Source organism: Scleropages formosus, chromosome 5 (assembly GCF_900964775.1).
Source record: "Scleropages formosus chromosome 5, fSclFor1.1, whole genome shotgun sequence".
Classification (NCBI taxonomy): domain Eukaryota; kingdom Metazoa; phylum Chordata; class Actinopteri; order Osteoglossiformes; family Osteoglossidae; genus Scleropages; species Scleropages formosus.
Window position 1 is genome coordinate 553,114 of NC_041810.1, and position 16,470 is coordinate 569,583.

At 49.9% G+C, this 16,470-nt stretch overlaps 1 protein-coding gene across 7 annotated transcripts in view; it reads right to left on the minus strand.

The window, feature by feature from the left end:
* LOC108942546 (PHD finger protein 21B-like) overlaps positions 1–16,470 on the minus strand; it is a 69,129-nt gene that overhangs the window by 14,967 nt on the left and 37,692 nt on the right. For all 7 annotated transcript variants that reach the window (XR_003797702.1, XM_029252141.1, XM_029252140.1 and 4 more), the window contains one exon: positions 4,392–4,634. Coding sequence is in view for 6 of the 7 variants with exons in the window: in XM_029252141.1 (XP_029107974.1) it covers positions 4,392–4,634 (243 nt within the window). In the remaining variant the exon portion in view is untranslated. The remainder of the gene's footprint in view (positions 1–4,391; positions 4,635–16,470) is intronic.

The window sequence follows — 16,470 nt, forward strand, 5'->3', positions numbered from 1 at the left end:
ATGTATACGTAACGAAACGTATTAACTGAATTTTTGTCTCGCCAGTGCTAACGCACGCTTGCTGATGGAGACACAATTAGCCGCGCTGCCCGACGAACGGCGCACAGCCTGAAGATGCAACACAAATGGACAACTTTCCTGCTCTCGCCCTTAGAAGTGCTCTCCTAAGGCTCAGCAGGCTTTGATACTGCCACCCCTCTTTGTTCTTAATATAAAAAATTAATAATCAAGAAGGAAAAGTTGGGATCTGTCGTCTTTAAAGCCGAACCCAAAGCGGCAGCCTTCTCGGAGAAAAGCCCTTGATTCCATTGTGCTCTGCTGAGGGGGAGGAGAGGCACGTTTCCATGGCAACAGCTAAGATGAAATTCTTGCACTGAAAGGGCTTTTTTTGTAATTGCTGCCTCTTTTTCTGGACTGAATCGCCTTCACTTAGGTCCACTTGAAAGCGACAGGGCGACCCTGGAGATGCTTTTTTCCCCCCCGTGTACAGGCACACACACACACACACACACACACACACAAAGAGTGTGTCTGCTAAGCTGCTGAATAAAAGGATGCATATTTCACATGTGACTTGGTGTGGCTGGCTGCAGTCTTCCTCCTCCTCCTCCTCCTCCAGCTGTGTCACTCAGGGTTGTGACGGCACGTCCATTAGCGGTGCACCTCGCAGCCCTTTCCGGGGCCGTCCCTCTCCGGGGACCTGCGTCGGGAGCCCTTTCGCGGCGACTGCCAGCTCCCGGAGTCCACGGGAAGAAGCCGAGCAGCGCGGAGCCGCGCTGGCCCTCCGCTCGACGTTCCCGCCCTGCTATTTCTGGACACAGCGTAGAGACCGATGCTTTAGCAGAACTGTGTGTTCTTCTCGCAGTGACACCAAGGTCATGCGTGCCGCAGCACCGCATTAAGAGCTGTTCGAGGAGGACGTGCCCTTTCATTCAACCCGCTTTAAGAAACATGGAAATAAAATGCCCGTGCCATGAAAACAATGAAACGCACAGATTTTAGCTTTAGAAACTGTCCCGCCAGCTCCACTGCGAAAACAACAGGTCGCTTGAAACACTAAAATTATTAGCATGCTTCACAACAGAGGTCATGTTTATAAGTATCTATCTCACAACCGTTGCAGAAAACGTTTCGAATATTTTTACTTCTAGGAAAACTCGCCCTTTCTGGGGCCCTCGGGATGAGAATTTAAAAAAAGCGTAATAATTCTCTCGAGCTCAGTTACAGGAGTGTCATTTGCCCGGTTTCACGTGAGCCTCGAAAGCGACGCGCACAAACAAAAGAGGCTGTACTCAAGATTCCCGTCATCTTAATGCGCACTTCTAATCATTTATGTTTGTTCATCATTCGGTCCCCAGTGTTTCCCGATCGCGTCTTTAAAACACGGTAAGCGCCCATGGCGTCGCCACCTAAACGCTATCTAAAAAACTACAGTCCTTATCTCCAGTTGTTTCTGTTTGTTTTGACACAGATGCAGAATTACTAGAGTACTGGGAGGTGTACGGGGGTGCTGTCGCTTGCACGCATGCGTGTTTCCTGACAGCCTTCCTGCCGTCCAGCAGAGACGTTCGATGCAAACACTGAGAGCTGCTCTCTGGAAGGAGAGTCCCGTCTGTCTGCTCCTCCTGTGGATTTTCTGGCCTTTACTCCCCAGTCTAATTATAATAAACTTGACCTTTGGGAAAGTATTTGTTAAGCGTTGCTTACCATATTTACCCTCACGGAAAACTCGGTGACCTTTTCGAACTGCACAAAATTACTGCAGAACTGGCGTCTGGAAGCTGAAACGAAGTGTCCTTAAGCTTCCCTTACGTTTCAATTAATTTCGCAAGGCTTCCTTCTCCAGTTCTGCCGTGGCTGAAATTGCGGGTTGAAGGTCCATGTTTCAGAAGGACGACGTATTTGTATTATTTTACTTATCCAGATTACCTAAAATACATCTCGTTTTTAGTATCCATACCGCTTCTAAAGGCCATCCTCTGTGTATGGCCGAATTTCACACGCGTCGTTCGCTTAACTGCATCGATGGAAATGAATTCCCACCCTATGCTTTCTGTGAATTCTAGAAGCACGACTTAAATATAGTTCTCAAACGTGATGTAAAAATGGAAGTGCAATTTCTGTTACGTCGCTGTTATTGCCGCAGCTGCAGTCGTGCGGGTCTCCGTCAACAGGTATGAGCAGTCGCCCTTTAATATTCAGGACTAATTTCTTCTCGTGGAAGAGCTGTGGATGTCAGAATGATATGTGGATATGCACATTGCAGCACGTTCACTCTGGACCTGCGAGAAGGGTCAAACACTGTATAACTTCTTCTGTTCTTGCAAACAAATTGCCTTTGACACATGAAATTTTGCTAATCTACCCTCAGGATATTTTTCATTGCATGCAATGTATTCAGAGCTATAAACCTGGTAAACACACATCAGGCCATTTAGGGGGAAACGCTGCCAGAAGGATTTCGTAACACAAAATTAAAAATCAGCGTTTCCATAATAATGCTTTTCTAGGCCACCGGAGTCTGCGTTTCCAAAAGGGCAACTGCAGCGTGCGCCACTAGGGGGCACCGCGAGTGACCTGTCTCGCCAGCAGCAACAAGACCCAACGCTGATCCTTCACCCCCCAGGAATCATCGGTTTGCAGTGAAACACCACCATGTATTTGTCAATTATGGGCACAGAACCCTCCTCATCCACGTTCTGCAAAGAGCGCAGTTTGGAGCGCCGGTGTCTGCTCATCTGCTCTTCCGCGTGTTCTCACGCTGTCTGGCACGAGTCCTGCCGCCAACCTGTGAGCACACGGCCGCTCTCAATCCCATGCGCAGGACGCGCGCGTCTACAAGAGACCTCCTCCCAGAGGCACTCCTCCCAGACCCACACATGCTAAGGAGGACCTCGGGTCACTTTGGCTCCGGTTTCAAGGGGACAGAGATGCCTTTGGAAAGCCCGCAGGATGCTGCAGTAACAGTGCAAAGTGTAAAGGACATTTTCATCATATTTCATATGCTGGACCGTATCCATGGAGCCGTTAATCCGAGAGCCCTATCGAATCCACAGGCGCAGCTGCCGGAAGCGCCGCGGCCTGTCTCTCGCGAGTCACTCGGCATTCGCCGTCTTTGCACTTCGTTTCCTCATTTTTACACTTCCGCTGCACTTGTTCCCTCGCCACGCGCCCAAAAATCTCGTGCCGTACGTGTGATGCGTCCAAATGGCTTGACTCTACTTCAAAGGCAACAGCTGAAGTACAAAAACACTAAATGTGCAGGCTTAATGGTTCCTAAATATAGCCGGTTCTGATCTCCGTGACTTTAGTCACCGTTTCGCTTCACTCCAGCCTGAGGGCAAACAGAAGACATTCCAGAGAAATTTCGGCTAAAGCAGCGAGAAGGGTAACAAACAGATAATATCAAGCAATTGTACATTTTAAAGTTTTGCAGGGACCTGGACACAGGCACGAGAGGGATTCGCCTGTCCTACAGGCCCATCAGGGACCCCGCTAAGAGCCCCGATCCATTCAGAAGGACCTATTCTCTTCCAGAGAAATGAGTGCCAGGTGGTTTGAGAGATGCTTTTCTTTCACCGCTCCAGCAAAATGACCTCACGTTTGTTCCGCTTCCTGACTGCCCCGTCTGATTGGGCTTTGTCGAGGGGAAAACAATGTGGCCCCGGTGGAGGAGGGGCTCTGCGTCAGTAGCCGTTGTTCTGCTGGGGGTCCAAGCGGCTGATGAGGGAGAGCTCAATGACGGAGGCCTCTGGCCACCGTGGGCTCTTCCCGAAACACAATGGGACGGTAAAAACACAGTAAGAGGCCCGACAGACTCCTGCACAATGGTCGGTGATGCAGGGCGAGAGACAAGGGATCTGCTGAGGGCCGCAGCAATGCAGACAGAAGAAAGGTGGCCTGTGTTCCTCTGTGAGGCGATGTGTCAATCACGAACACTTCTCGAGTGGGAGGGGGACACGGCAACAGGGAGACCACCGTGCTCAGGGGCGTGGTGCGCATCTGAAAGCCGAGGAACATAAACCCAAAAAAGTACGGTTCTGTTTCTTCTTACTGGACACACTTATGCATAATTCATGGCCTTTGCTGATGCGGAGAAGCCACACTGCAGTTGCTGTAAAGCAGCTGTATGTATGCACTTTGAGGACAGTAACATTACCACATTTTACAAGAGTGCTACGACGCAATGCAGTGAAGCACAGTGCTTGAATGTACGCCCAAGGCCCCTCTGCCAAACTTCTTCCTTCTTTGCTGGAATCACCGATGGGCTCGGCCATCACTCCCGGCAACGTCTGCAGCAGAGCTGTGCCGCTCGGTAAAAGGGGAAGAATATCGAGCGTCGTGGCCAATAGTGTTGCAAAGCGACCAGTAACTGGGGCTGGCACCGGTACCTGTGAGTGCGGCGGCTCGCTGGCCCTCCTTCCCGGACAGTGGAGAACGCCTGCAGCTGGGAGGCCGGCGGGGGCCGTCTGCGGCGGCTCAGAGCCCGCCGCTTTCTGTCCGTTAACGTGTGCGGTCACCATGGAGACGGGAGCCTTCGCCGGCACCACGGAGATGGCTATGCTCTGACTTGGCGGCTTGATGAGGGACAGGGGCTTGGCACTCCCCACAGGACAGCCCCTCAGAGCCTGCTTCTGTCAAAGGGAGATAAAGAAGACGACAAGCGGGCCAAGGTTAGCGAAAGAGCGTTCGTTCTTATACAATTCTTACATCGGACCTAACGTTTACGTTCGTCTGCTCAGATGCTTGTTCGGGGAATGAGGGCTGCGGTGAAAATGACCACATATTGCTTAAGGCGCTTCAAAGGTCACCGTGAGATCCCTCTGCTTTCAAGAGAAATGCAATTCCGCAGAACACGTGGACTGTTTTATGAAGTGTGTTTCATCATCTCTGCAGGCAACGCGTTCAGGCCGAATGGCATTATTGACGACTGCAGTAAACCGTTACGAGTCCCCCAACCCCTCCACCTCTCCAATAAGGCCGTCTTATATCCCTCTATCCCCTCTGTAGGTCTCGGGGACACGCACCCACCCTTGGGTGAACATATTGACGACAGACTTCGACAAACTTTCACTAATTTGATCCTCGCTGCTCCCTAAAGCAACGTAGAGTAAGCAGCACCGAGAAAATCTTTACGATCGCTGATATCATTGGACTACAAAAGTTTAACTTCTTAAAGTATAACAATGATCACATTTGCAAAGTTTCACAATAAAACAATTACATTTGAGTCGTTTGATTATGTATTAGCTTTTAGTGTTGAAAAGAAACAAACTATTTATTGACGCCTTTCGCCGATATGTCACAAAGAGTCAATTTAATCTGCAGTTACTTCAGAAAACAACAAAGTGAAACAACAGCAATCAGTTTAAGTACATGAGGACAACAATCTGTAAGGCTGAAGGGTGTTGGTTCAGGTTAGCGGAAGGAATCTGCTGCTGTACGCGAGTGTGGAAAGTTACCGCAACTGCTCCATTGTTGGCTGTTTGGACAGTAAACATCACACAAATAGAAACAGTTAAAAACGAACGATTCCGATCACAATCATTCGACCTAACGGGGTTCAATCAGTGACCCCAGTGTTGGTGAAACTAATATCCCATCTATCTTAGGACCACAGAGTATCTTACAGTCCACAAAGAATATTACGGAAACCACATTTTCAAACGCGTTTGAGTTCAGATCTTCTGCCATCACTATGAAGTTGCTGTACATGCCTATATATTTAAGTACACTAATGAGATACCACACAAATAAACAGTAAGAGTAAATACACAGCAATTAAACTGCTCTTTGATGAGCAGTTCTCTAAAGCTCTCTGTCTCCGTTCATTCTGAGCGGCCCAAGCTCTAAGTGGATTTGAATAAAAGCACGAGCGCGGTAAAATAAACGTCAACGTACCGAGCAAAACCTCTGCGTGTCACTTGAACCCTTTGCATCTCTCCGTGCCCCTAAACTCAAGGTTGGAAGCGGACTGTAGAAAAGAGCTGACGGTCAGAGGTCGCCGCGGTCGTCTCGGGGGCCCGCGCACACCTTCCCAAGCTTCCCTTCGCCCTCCGCCCGCCCCGACGGGATCGAGGAGCCACACTAAATATTTCATATCCTATCGCACCGACCTTTTCATACATGTTGCCTTTCATCGTCTTCCAAGACTGGCTTAAGATTGAGAAGAGGCTGTGGGGGCCGTTGCTGGAGCTGCGCGCGTACAGGCGAGCGAGGCACCATCCCCTCACTTTTTGCACGTCTACCAGCGAACAGAAACACTCCAGACATAAATATTCCATACGGTACTTACGACGCGTAAAAACAAGATATCTACGTCAAGAAGACAAAACGTGCGCATAATCACTAATAAACTGGGAACTTATCGCGACGACAGACATTAAATAGATGTTTGGGATTCCTCGAAGCTTCGGGATGCGACCGCACAAACAGGTTAAGAACGATGAGCCAATAAGCGCGGAGTAATGGGATTTCCACCAGAGGTGGTTCTGCGTCCTCCTGCAGTGCAGCCCTAACTAGACACGAAAAGAAGGTGGGGAATGAATGATACATAAATTGAATGCACGCGCACATGTCAGCTCCTTCAATTTAATTCGTGACAGCTGTGCAGGGGAAATTTCAACACAAAGCCTGCTGGGGGGACAGAATTGCCCGCGACTGATTCCTGTTCAACTTGGCAAGCCGGCAATTACCTAGGCAGGACCGCGGCAGATGCCTGCCACACAGCCGAATTCATTAGAGGGGAACAATGAGGCTCCGGTTGTTGGGGGAGCTCTGTATTAGTTTGAGATTAATTTAGTGGCTGCTGCCCGGCACAATGAATATTTAATCCACAGCCGGCCTCGCCGCGTCTCTTCTGGATAGCGAAGGCGGTGGGGAAATCCTCGGCCCCCTGGCTGCGGGAACAGCTTTATGGAGCCGCGGTACGGAGAAAGTGAGACTTTCTTCCATGAAAGCAACAAAGTTCTCGCTTTGTGTCAAAATTCAGCTGTGCTGCCGCTTCCCGGCCCGTATCTTCCGCCTTCTGGGCCAATATGACAAAGGAGAGCCCGCTGGCTACGGTACGCTACAAGGGGTTAAACACTTAAACAACCGGCCTTTCAGCAGTCAGAGTAGCACGTCGCTAGGAATTTCACTTTGTCCCGAAACGTATTAACGTACTTGCGTTTTCCTCCCTTAAAAACCATTATGACAATCCAGTGCCCATTTAAGGTGCGTGAAACCTGATTTATAAAAAGAAGCGCATCATTCGCCATTCTTTTTATATTTTCCGGGAAGCGGAAAAGACAGATCGGACTTAATTCAAAAACGTCACATTTACTTTTACGAGGACCTCATCTGCACCTCGTGATGCAACGGATACCGTTGATTAACTGAGATCCGGCCTGATTTTGTCCCGGGAGTTCAGGTGGAGTGCGAGCATCTCCGCGTAAAAAAACGCAATTCACGGCAACTGAAATGGTGCAGAAGTCTTGTGCTTTAAAAACAAGCACAATTTGTAGCGTCTCTCCTTTCCCGCTCCCACCCCACAGAGGGGCTCTCATTGTTTCGGGGATTGATGTAATCCACAGGCAGCGAGCGCCGGGCGGCATCTGGGGCCACGCTGCCGTTTGGCCAATCGCAGAGCTTCTCCGAGGGCCCCAAAGGTCACCCATTAATAGCCCCACAATAGCCCCCACCTGAGCGGGAGAAAGTGCTCGGAAAATAAGGGAGCGCACGGGCGCTGTTTACCACGGCCCTCTAGGAGCACTCCCGGAGAATTATGCACTTTTCCTCGGCACTAAAACCCGAGTAAAAGAGGGTAGTGCAGCCAGCGGCCGGAGCCAGGGCCCGACGGTACTGCACCGCACTGATGCTGCGACAATGTGTAACATATTGTTGTGCGGTGCCTCCCGTGTTACAAACGCTCGGGTTCTGAAGACACAAGCGTTTCCAGATTGCTTGTTTTTAACTGCATTTTTCCGCTGTCGTTTGCTGAAATTTCAGTCTGTTGCGGCGCAAAGGCCGTCTGCGTACAGAAACCCGTATTTACGGGATGAAGAGGTCTGGACTCAGCGCCGAACGTGCCTTTCTGCAGAGAAAAGATTTTCACTTTCAGTAATTTTACATTTGTTTTCATTTAATGTAACTTAAACTTAATAAAGACATTTAAAACTTTTTGATGAAAGTATTTTCATGTATTACGTTTTACATGCATTCAACTGACACTTTGCTCCAAATCAGTGCACCATTGAGAAAACAAAAGTGTATTTCACAACATACAGGCTTTGTTAAACTAGCTAGTTTACAACAGTAAGAGCGGTATAAAAGACTTTTACATAACCCTACATATATGTGTATATATACAGTATATATACATATATATATATGTCTTCACTGACTATAGATAATTACGCAAAACTGAAAGTGTCCAGATGCTGACAAATTGCACATTGAACATGTTTATGGGATAAATCAGTCACTGGAACTGAAAGGGGGCTTGTGGAGATGATTGCTGGAAATTTAGAAAAAGTTTTAACGTTGATGTTACCTGACAGTAATACGAAGGAATAACTGTGTTACACAGTGGTGTAGGAGAGACAGCTGGTACTGTAGTGGTTAGAGCCACTACCTTTGGGTCCAAAGGTTGCAGATTTGATTCCCATCTCCAGGTCTAGTACCCTTAAGCAAGGTTTTTACCATAAATTACTCTAGTAAAGTTACCCAGCTATTTAAACGGGGGGAAATAGTTGTAAGTTGCTGTGGAGAGAAACATGAGTGCAATGAATAAACACAAATGGAGAGATGCCAGAGGCCAGCTGTGCTCTGCCTCATACCCTGTACTACCAGGGTACAGCAGGGCACTCAGACCCTTTACTGAACAAGCCAGTATTGACGAAGGATGAATGGTGGAGTTACGGTGCATTTTTATTAATAAAAGCTTTTCTACAGTTTTCACGGAACGTAACCGCCACGCCCACGCCATCGACACAACGAAGACCATCTGGGGGCACCGCGAGGGGAGACGCGTAAAAGGCTGCAGAAGAGCAGCAGCAACTGCGGAACCTCGTTCAGCCATACAACTCGTTGCTGTGTGCTCTGTTGCTTACCTTCCCCGCTCTCCCGTCCTCGCCCCTGTTCCTTCGCCTGACTCCTGACCTCCCCTTCATTGCTTAGTGCGCTCTGACTATTGCCTCTTTCTCGACGACGACTTCGGATCATCCCTATAACCGCGTTCGCACATCGACGACCTCGCCTGACTCGAGACCACGATTCTCGGATTCCCCTCAATAAAGTCCGGTGCTCTGCAGTTGCGTCCGACCCCCTACTTCCGGCAAGGACCGTGACAGTAACCCGGAACCTAACGTGCGCCGCTGACAGCGTAACGTCAACGTTAACTTTGAGCAGAGCCATCGCAGTCTGAAGTCAGTGCCTCCGTTTCAACAGAGAGAGTTTGGCGAAGAAACGGCACGGGTAGGTCGCTGCGTGTGACACGTGCATCTCTCTGCGTGACACAATAAGTAGGGGCCCGGAGACCGAAGACCACCGCAGACGCGAGAAATCGGATCCGATCGCATGTGTGTAGCTCCCGTAATCCGTGGCGCCGGCGTGCGGTCTTTCGCACGGCGAGAAGAGCCGTATGCGGCAACGCGGTCCGGATGGCAAAGCACACACGCATCAGGAGAGACCATGTTTATCGTGCTGTGCACTTGTGATTCTTTACGATGCAAATACGCTGAATTTGCATATATGTTTCCGAAGCGCAAAAACATTCGAGCAGCCGGCACAGTAGAATTACTGTCTCAGCTGCAACGTATATTTAGAAACCTTTTGAACTTTTTTTACACTTTGAATCCAAATTATTGCCTTTCTTTCACACGGACTACAAAGTGACTTTGAAAACTACAAGAAGCTTAATGGAGCAGCATTATTTTCACAGCCGGTCTGCAATTCCCTACAATCTCTGACACATCTAAGAAACGCATTTGCCTAAAATGCGAGGCCCTCGCCGCGGTAACAGCCTCCGGCACAAATCGCAGCCCGCCAATTACGAGGCGTCCTCCTAAGACCCGGTAGCGCTGGGCCCCTGGTCGTCCTCTCTCTAAGGTCCACGGCAGCGCCTGGAAGTGTCTCAAGGAAACGGCTAAGGGCCGCTGTGGCGGAAGTGTCCTGCGAGAGGGAGTCGGCGGCCGTTCCCATCCGCAGTTTGTCGGCGCCCACATTGTTGAGGATCTGTTATGGTGAAAGAAAGACAGAAGGCAGCAAAGACTCTTGCCCCGACAAAACCTGGACATTGAGGAGCTCCCAGGGCTGCAAGTTCCAGATGGATACAAACTGCCTCACTTCTGCTAACTTGTCTGATCACCTGCAACTCACCAAGCGCTCCATCGGGTGTGCTTTTCCCAAGGCAGACTTCAGTCAGCTTCCTGACGTTACCTTGGACAGCGGTTCTTTCATACACACGCACACACTCAGACGTAGTGTCAACACACCAATGTCGCCCAGAGTGGCTCGGCCGTCCTGCTGAACCTAAATGCTTACTGTGTGAACGGTCTCCTGGCACTCGCAGCGTGCGTCGCCTCCATCGCTATGGTTGGGAAGTGTTCGGAAGGGAAGTGCCCTGCAGGGGGCAGATGGGGAGTCACAGAGGGAGACACCGATCTTCCCATGGCACGGCTATGGAGCAGGTTAATTAACCTAGGAAGGTCCCCGCTAGCATTACCCCACCCCCATCCTGGCGTGGATACTCCAGCCCCGGCCCGGCACGGTCCGACCTCCACTCTCCCACCCGCCGCTCTCTGGGGGCCACGAAGGAAGCCCCAGTGCCAGGGGAACGTCCAGATCCACCTCGCCCAATCAGGTGGGCCCCTCTGGATTGGTCTCCAGCAGAGTGGGTTTTCATGCAGAGATGCTCTGGTGACCGGTGGCACCTAGCAGTTGTGGCAGAAAGTTGCCAACGTCCCATCCCACGTTTGTACCTTGAAGAAGGTCTCAGTGACGCTGCATCTAGCCAGCCTACTCTGTCAACCAGACACGTTTCCGAGAAATTGTGCATAGCGCTCACGTACGTCACATGAACACGTGGCGGTGCTGAGCCGAATCTTCTCGGCCGAGGGGACGGCACGCACCTGCTTATCGGGGTGAGACCTTCGCCACCTTCTAACCCAACATCCATGCAGTCTCAGCCACTGCTCATGAGGACTAGCATTTGCCCCGAGGCATCTTTAGGGATCCTTTATTTGTTTTAGTTCCGGATTCTGGTGCGTAACACGACCTGCCACCATCAAACCTGTCAATATACAAAGCAATTCCGTATTCTCCAAATACTGAAAGAGTCCAGGTCCCAAGTGGAAAGACATCTGAACTGGTCTGGAGTGTAAATCATCAGGCTGATACAATTCATCACTTACACCACAGACGACAGCAGTTCACTGCCTGCAAAGTAAGTTCTTTTTTTCATTGGTAAGTCTCTTTCTAACAACATTTATCTACCAAATCACACACTCATTACTCCCCACTGACACAGAAGCCTGGAGTTGTCCCAGAAACCCTTCACTTGACAGTTTGAACTAGGAAAACAAAATTAAATTCCTAATTTCCGCCTTAACAAAACAATTTGATCGTGTCCGTCACACTGTCTGTGGAAAGTAAATCAATTTAAATGCAAATCATACACGCCCAGGGTCTAATTTTGTTGATGTGTGAATCACCTTATCAGGACACTACACAGAGGACAAAAGCCACCCTCCACCAGAAGGACAAGACCAAGGAAGGAACAGATAACAACACACAAAGAGCTTCTGCGTCAAAATTAGGGGAAATTTTACAGCCTCCTCTGCTGATTCAACGGTTCGTCCATCGCAAGGAGTGTGTTTTGCGCCCGCGCCTTATTTCTCGCGGAAATCCTCCCGCGAACCTCTCCAAGAGCTCTCGCAGAAGGAAGGGTCTTAGGCAAAGAAAGGGAGAAGATGCCAGAATCTATGTTCTTCCTGTTTTACAAGCTAGGTGCAGGATATTACATATATCGGGATATTATACAGTATATATTACAAAGAGCTCGGCATGACTAACCTCCCGGGGCGCAATGTCGTTTGCGTATTTTTCCTAAAATACATGTGAAAAAGTGAACGAAACTTAACAAACAAATCGGTTTCTCAAACGATGTGCAAATGTTGCCTTATTGTCATTATCGTCGTGCGTTTTCCGCACCTACGGCGCTAAGGGCGGTAAACGAGGCCGCGCTGAAACATACGCCGCTCAGACGACAGTCCACGAAGCCAAAGTGTCCATAAATGCCATTTCTCGAGGAGTTCATTGATTTGCTCTGTCCAAATGAACTGACTCCTTAGCGCCGCCCGTCTCCATCACTGGACTAACCAAAAGATCTTCCCTCCTGCTGCAGGTGGTTAAAAACCGCAAAAAAAGAGAAAACAACACGGCAAGTACGAGGATGTGTCCGGTACACCTAACTGCAGATCTGGAAAAGCTTTTCTCGTGATCCGGCAAAAACAAAGTGTTTGGCATAATGGGCTGATGTGCCACCGGAGGACAAACGGTAATAATCAGCCTTAATGCGATACGTGCGTTTTGCTTCCCTCGCTGTGCCCTGTAATGAAGCCTCTAATTCACAGACATCTCTCCCCCTTCACTTTAAAACTGCTTTTTTTCCTCACCGCTTTCTTTTTAACACTTCATTACAATTTCTCCTGCGTTGAAGAAAGCCAGAATAAGGTTGTGTTCAAAAAAACATATAGTCTGAACCGTTTGTCCCAGATGGGGTTGCGGGGAGCCAGAGCCTAACCCGGCAACACAGGGCGTAAGGCTGGAGGGGGAGGGACACACCCAGGACGGGACGCCAGTCCGCCACAAGGTACCCCAAGCGGGATTTGAACCCCAGGTCCACTGGAGAGCAGGACCTGGTTCAACCCACCGCACCACTGCTCCCCCTTTTCAAAAAATGGTGGAGTAAAGAGAAAAGGTCAGTGTGTGAGCAGGCACCCCTTTGCCCCGACACCACGTGGACCGGCGCCGGACACCCCCCTCCCTAACAGGCATGTTCTGCGACGCTGCCATTTGTACCAGGCTCCTTTGGGGAGCACAGCAGCTCCCCGCGACACACCGTGTTTATTACAGCGCTCTCCCCCCACGCGTCCCCTGTCGCGCCCCATCATCCACGAGCAACTCGACCGCAGCCGGGGATGTGCTCATTCCCGCCCGGCACGCGTTTCGCCCTTGCGCTGCGTTTCAGAGGCCGGACAATGGGATCGGGCCGCGAACAAACCAAGCATCTTCCACAGAGAAAGTGCATTTAGTTCCTTTTATGGGTAAAGAAATGCCTTTGATTTCATAAACTAAGTCAGAGTATGTGTGTACGTGTGTATGTATGTAAGACGTAAAACCAGGGATGGCTGTGAACATCGTGGTTGGAGCTGCTGCCTTTGGATCCAAAGGTCGCAGGGTTGATCCCCACCTCCAGCTGTAGTACTCTTGAGCAAGGTACTTACCCTAAATTGCTCCAGTAAAAAGTACCCAGGTGTATAAATGGGTATATAATTGTAAGCTTGTGATAACTGTAAAATTGACGTTGTAAGTGGCTTTGGAGAAAAGTGTCAGCTGAATGTAAACATTAAACAGCAAGTGACTCTAAAGTGCAATTGTGTGCGAGTGAGTGCCTTGCCATGGGCTGTGTGTCCTGCACCGTGTTCTCCATCTTGCGCTTCCTGGGTTCTGTGGTTAAGTGACCCGATCACTGCCCACAGCTCAGCAAGAACACAATCTTCCTGCACCTCTGCTGCTGTGACGGTCTCACTGTTCTGGTCCCCAGCTGGTGGAATGAGACCCCTGTCCCTCAGGGCTGCTGAATCCCTTTCAACATTCAAGAAGAATGTCAAAATATCTCTTTCACAGCTCCTGATGTCATAACTGCTACAAAAACTTGCATCGCACCATCTTTCACCATCACCTCTGTATTCCGAAAAAAATCAACATTCAGCTACTAGTGTAACGAGTGCCAGCAAAAACCGTGGTGCTGGACACAGCCACTGTGCTTTGAGAATCACATGTCTGTGTCTAAAGCTCTTTGTCGGTTGCAAAATGCACCGTTTATTCATTATTCATACAGAAAAGCATAAGCTAAATAAATAAAAGTAAATGTCAATGTAAGGACAGAAATGTAGTGATACAATAAAATCACTGCAGTGTCACTGAGACTATCGGTGCCTCTTCCACTGCCAACATCTGGAAAGGACACTGGGCTCGAGAGCATTCAAAGCAGGCTCAACAACCTTTTGCACATGGAGGCGCTTTCATTGGAAAAGTGTGCGCGGGGGCACGGGGGCACGGGCCGGCTTCTGCTCTCTGGTGGGCCTGGGGTTCAAGTCCCGCCTTGGGTGCCCTGTGATGGACCGGCATCCGGTCCCGGCTGTGTCCCCTTCCCCTCCAGCCTTATGTCCTATGTTGCTGGGTTAGGCTCTGGTTCGTCGCGACCCCTCTTGGGACAAGCGGTTTCAGTCAATGTGTGTGTGTGTGTGGGTGCTCATGGGAACTCACTAATCTTGGAGCACTTCAGCTACTGTGTAATGAAGCGGAGAGGGTGCCATGTAATGATGAGCACCGTGTGGAACTTGACGGCTGCGCCATGCCAGAGGTCCAGCTCCACGCGCTCCAACAACGCCCTCGCCCGCAAGCTCGGAGGATCGGCCACTTTGGCCTACGAAGGGAGACGTCCCGCGTTCGGCGTGCGCGGGTCGCGTTGAACCGTCATGCTCAATTTATCAAATGCGGGGTCATGTTGAGCAGACGGCAGGAAGCTTGCAGTTGGTCCTCGGAACACGGCCTCCGTGGGCCGCTTCTGTGCACGTCAGCTGGCCTGTAACTAACGGCAAGAGCGGGATGATCGCGAGATGATCGATAGCCAGTCGACACGAGTCAATAATTGCTCTCCTCTCATTTAGCCGAGATTGAGATGCGCGGATTCCCACTGTGCGTGCGCTCGTTCGGCAAACTGCGCCCTCCGCGTGGCTCCGCACCCGAGGGCACGAGCGTCGCACGAACAAGCCTCTCCGTGTGGGAGTCAGCTAATAAAAGACAGCGCTCCGAACGGTAAATGAGAGCGCTGTCCCTGAGATGCGTGAGAGAGGGGATCGCACCGCCGCGCACCCGCCTCCTACCGCTACTCACCGAAGCAGGACTCAGGGCAACATATAGTCGAGAGGGAGCCGATATGAACAGATATGAACGTCTGAAGCAAATGTGCAGCTCAGACAAACGGCGCTCTGCACCAACTATAAATAACCCAATCGAAGTGACATTTGAGATTGGTTCCACGGTAAAATGTCATGAAATGTAATTATCTCGCCCTCTTACGTGAACGTTTTCGACACAATGCGGCGGAGAAGGCGCACGGCTGAACGGTGCTTGGTGGACGCGAAGCACCTTGACCCGAGCGTACGCGCACGGCGGGCTTTGAAAGAGCCGTGCGGAAAAACAAACGGCACGCTCGGACGACCGGTGGACAGCACACGTTGGACAGGAGTACACCTGGCTGCGTAGGATGAGCATCCCCATCAGGCAAACTGAGCCTCTTACCGCAGCAAGCCTGACCGACATGAGATCAAGTTCCTTGCGTGACACGTACGTAATGAGCTCTTAGCATTTATATCGCTCATCGTGCGAAAAAATGACCCAAAAAACCACATTGTTTGCACAAATTTCATGCAAAGGTGTGCACCTGTCTAGTGTAAATACACTTACATATGTATTAACCAAACATATTCATTTAAAGAGTAATTTGGCACAATGCGGTGGCACAATGGGTTTGACCAAGTCCTGCTCTCCGGTGGGTGGGGGGTTCGAGACCCGCTTGGGGTGCCTTGCGACGGACTGGCGTCCCGTCTTGGGTGTGTCCCGTCCTGGGTGTGTCCCCTTCTCCAGCCTTACGCCCTGTGCTCCCAGATTAGGCTCCGGCTCAATGGGACAAGCGGTTTCAGATGATATGTGTGTGCATCTGTTTATCTGTGTCTTCACTCTATGTATGTACATATGTGTGTATCCAAGTATATTGTACATTGTATTCTGCTTTATTAATCCCTCGGGGATTGATAAAGTTTCGTTCGTTCGTTCATTCATTCATAATTTAGGATCACCCACATCAATTTTGTTATGTGGTTCAGGATGAGGAGGGACCGTAAGCGAGGCCAACACTCCACGGTTATCGGAACAGGAGGGACGAACCAGCGGAGCACCGCAACTTCCCAAGAGCTTTCCTAAATCCGTTGTTCATGAAATTCATAAACAGAACACAGGCAAGGCTTTGCACAGGTAACACACAATATATCCTAAAGTAATCAACAATAACACACATTAGTCCTGCTGCTGTTTCCTCCTCTGTGCCCATATTACTTAGATACACTCATACACATTGCTGTAAATAATTGTACTATTCTGTATAGCGTTTATTGCATTTCACACTTTGTTACGTTATTATTT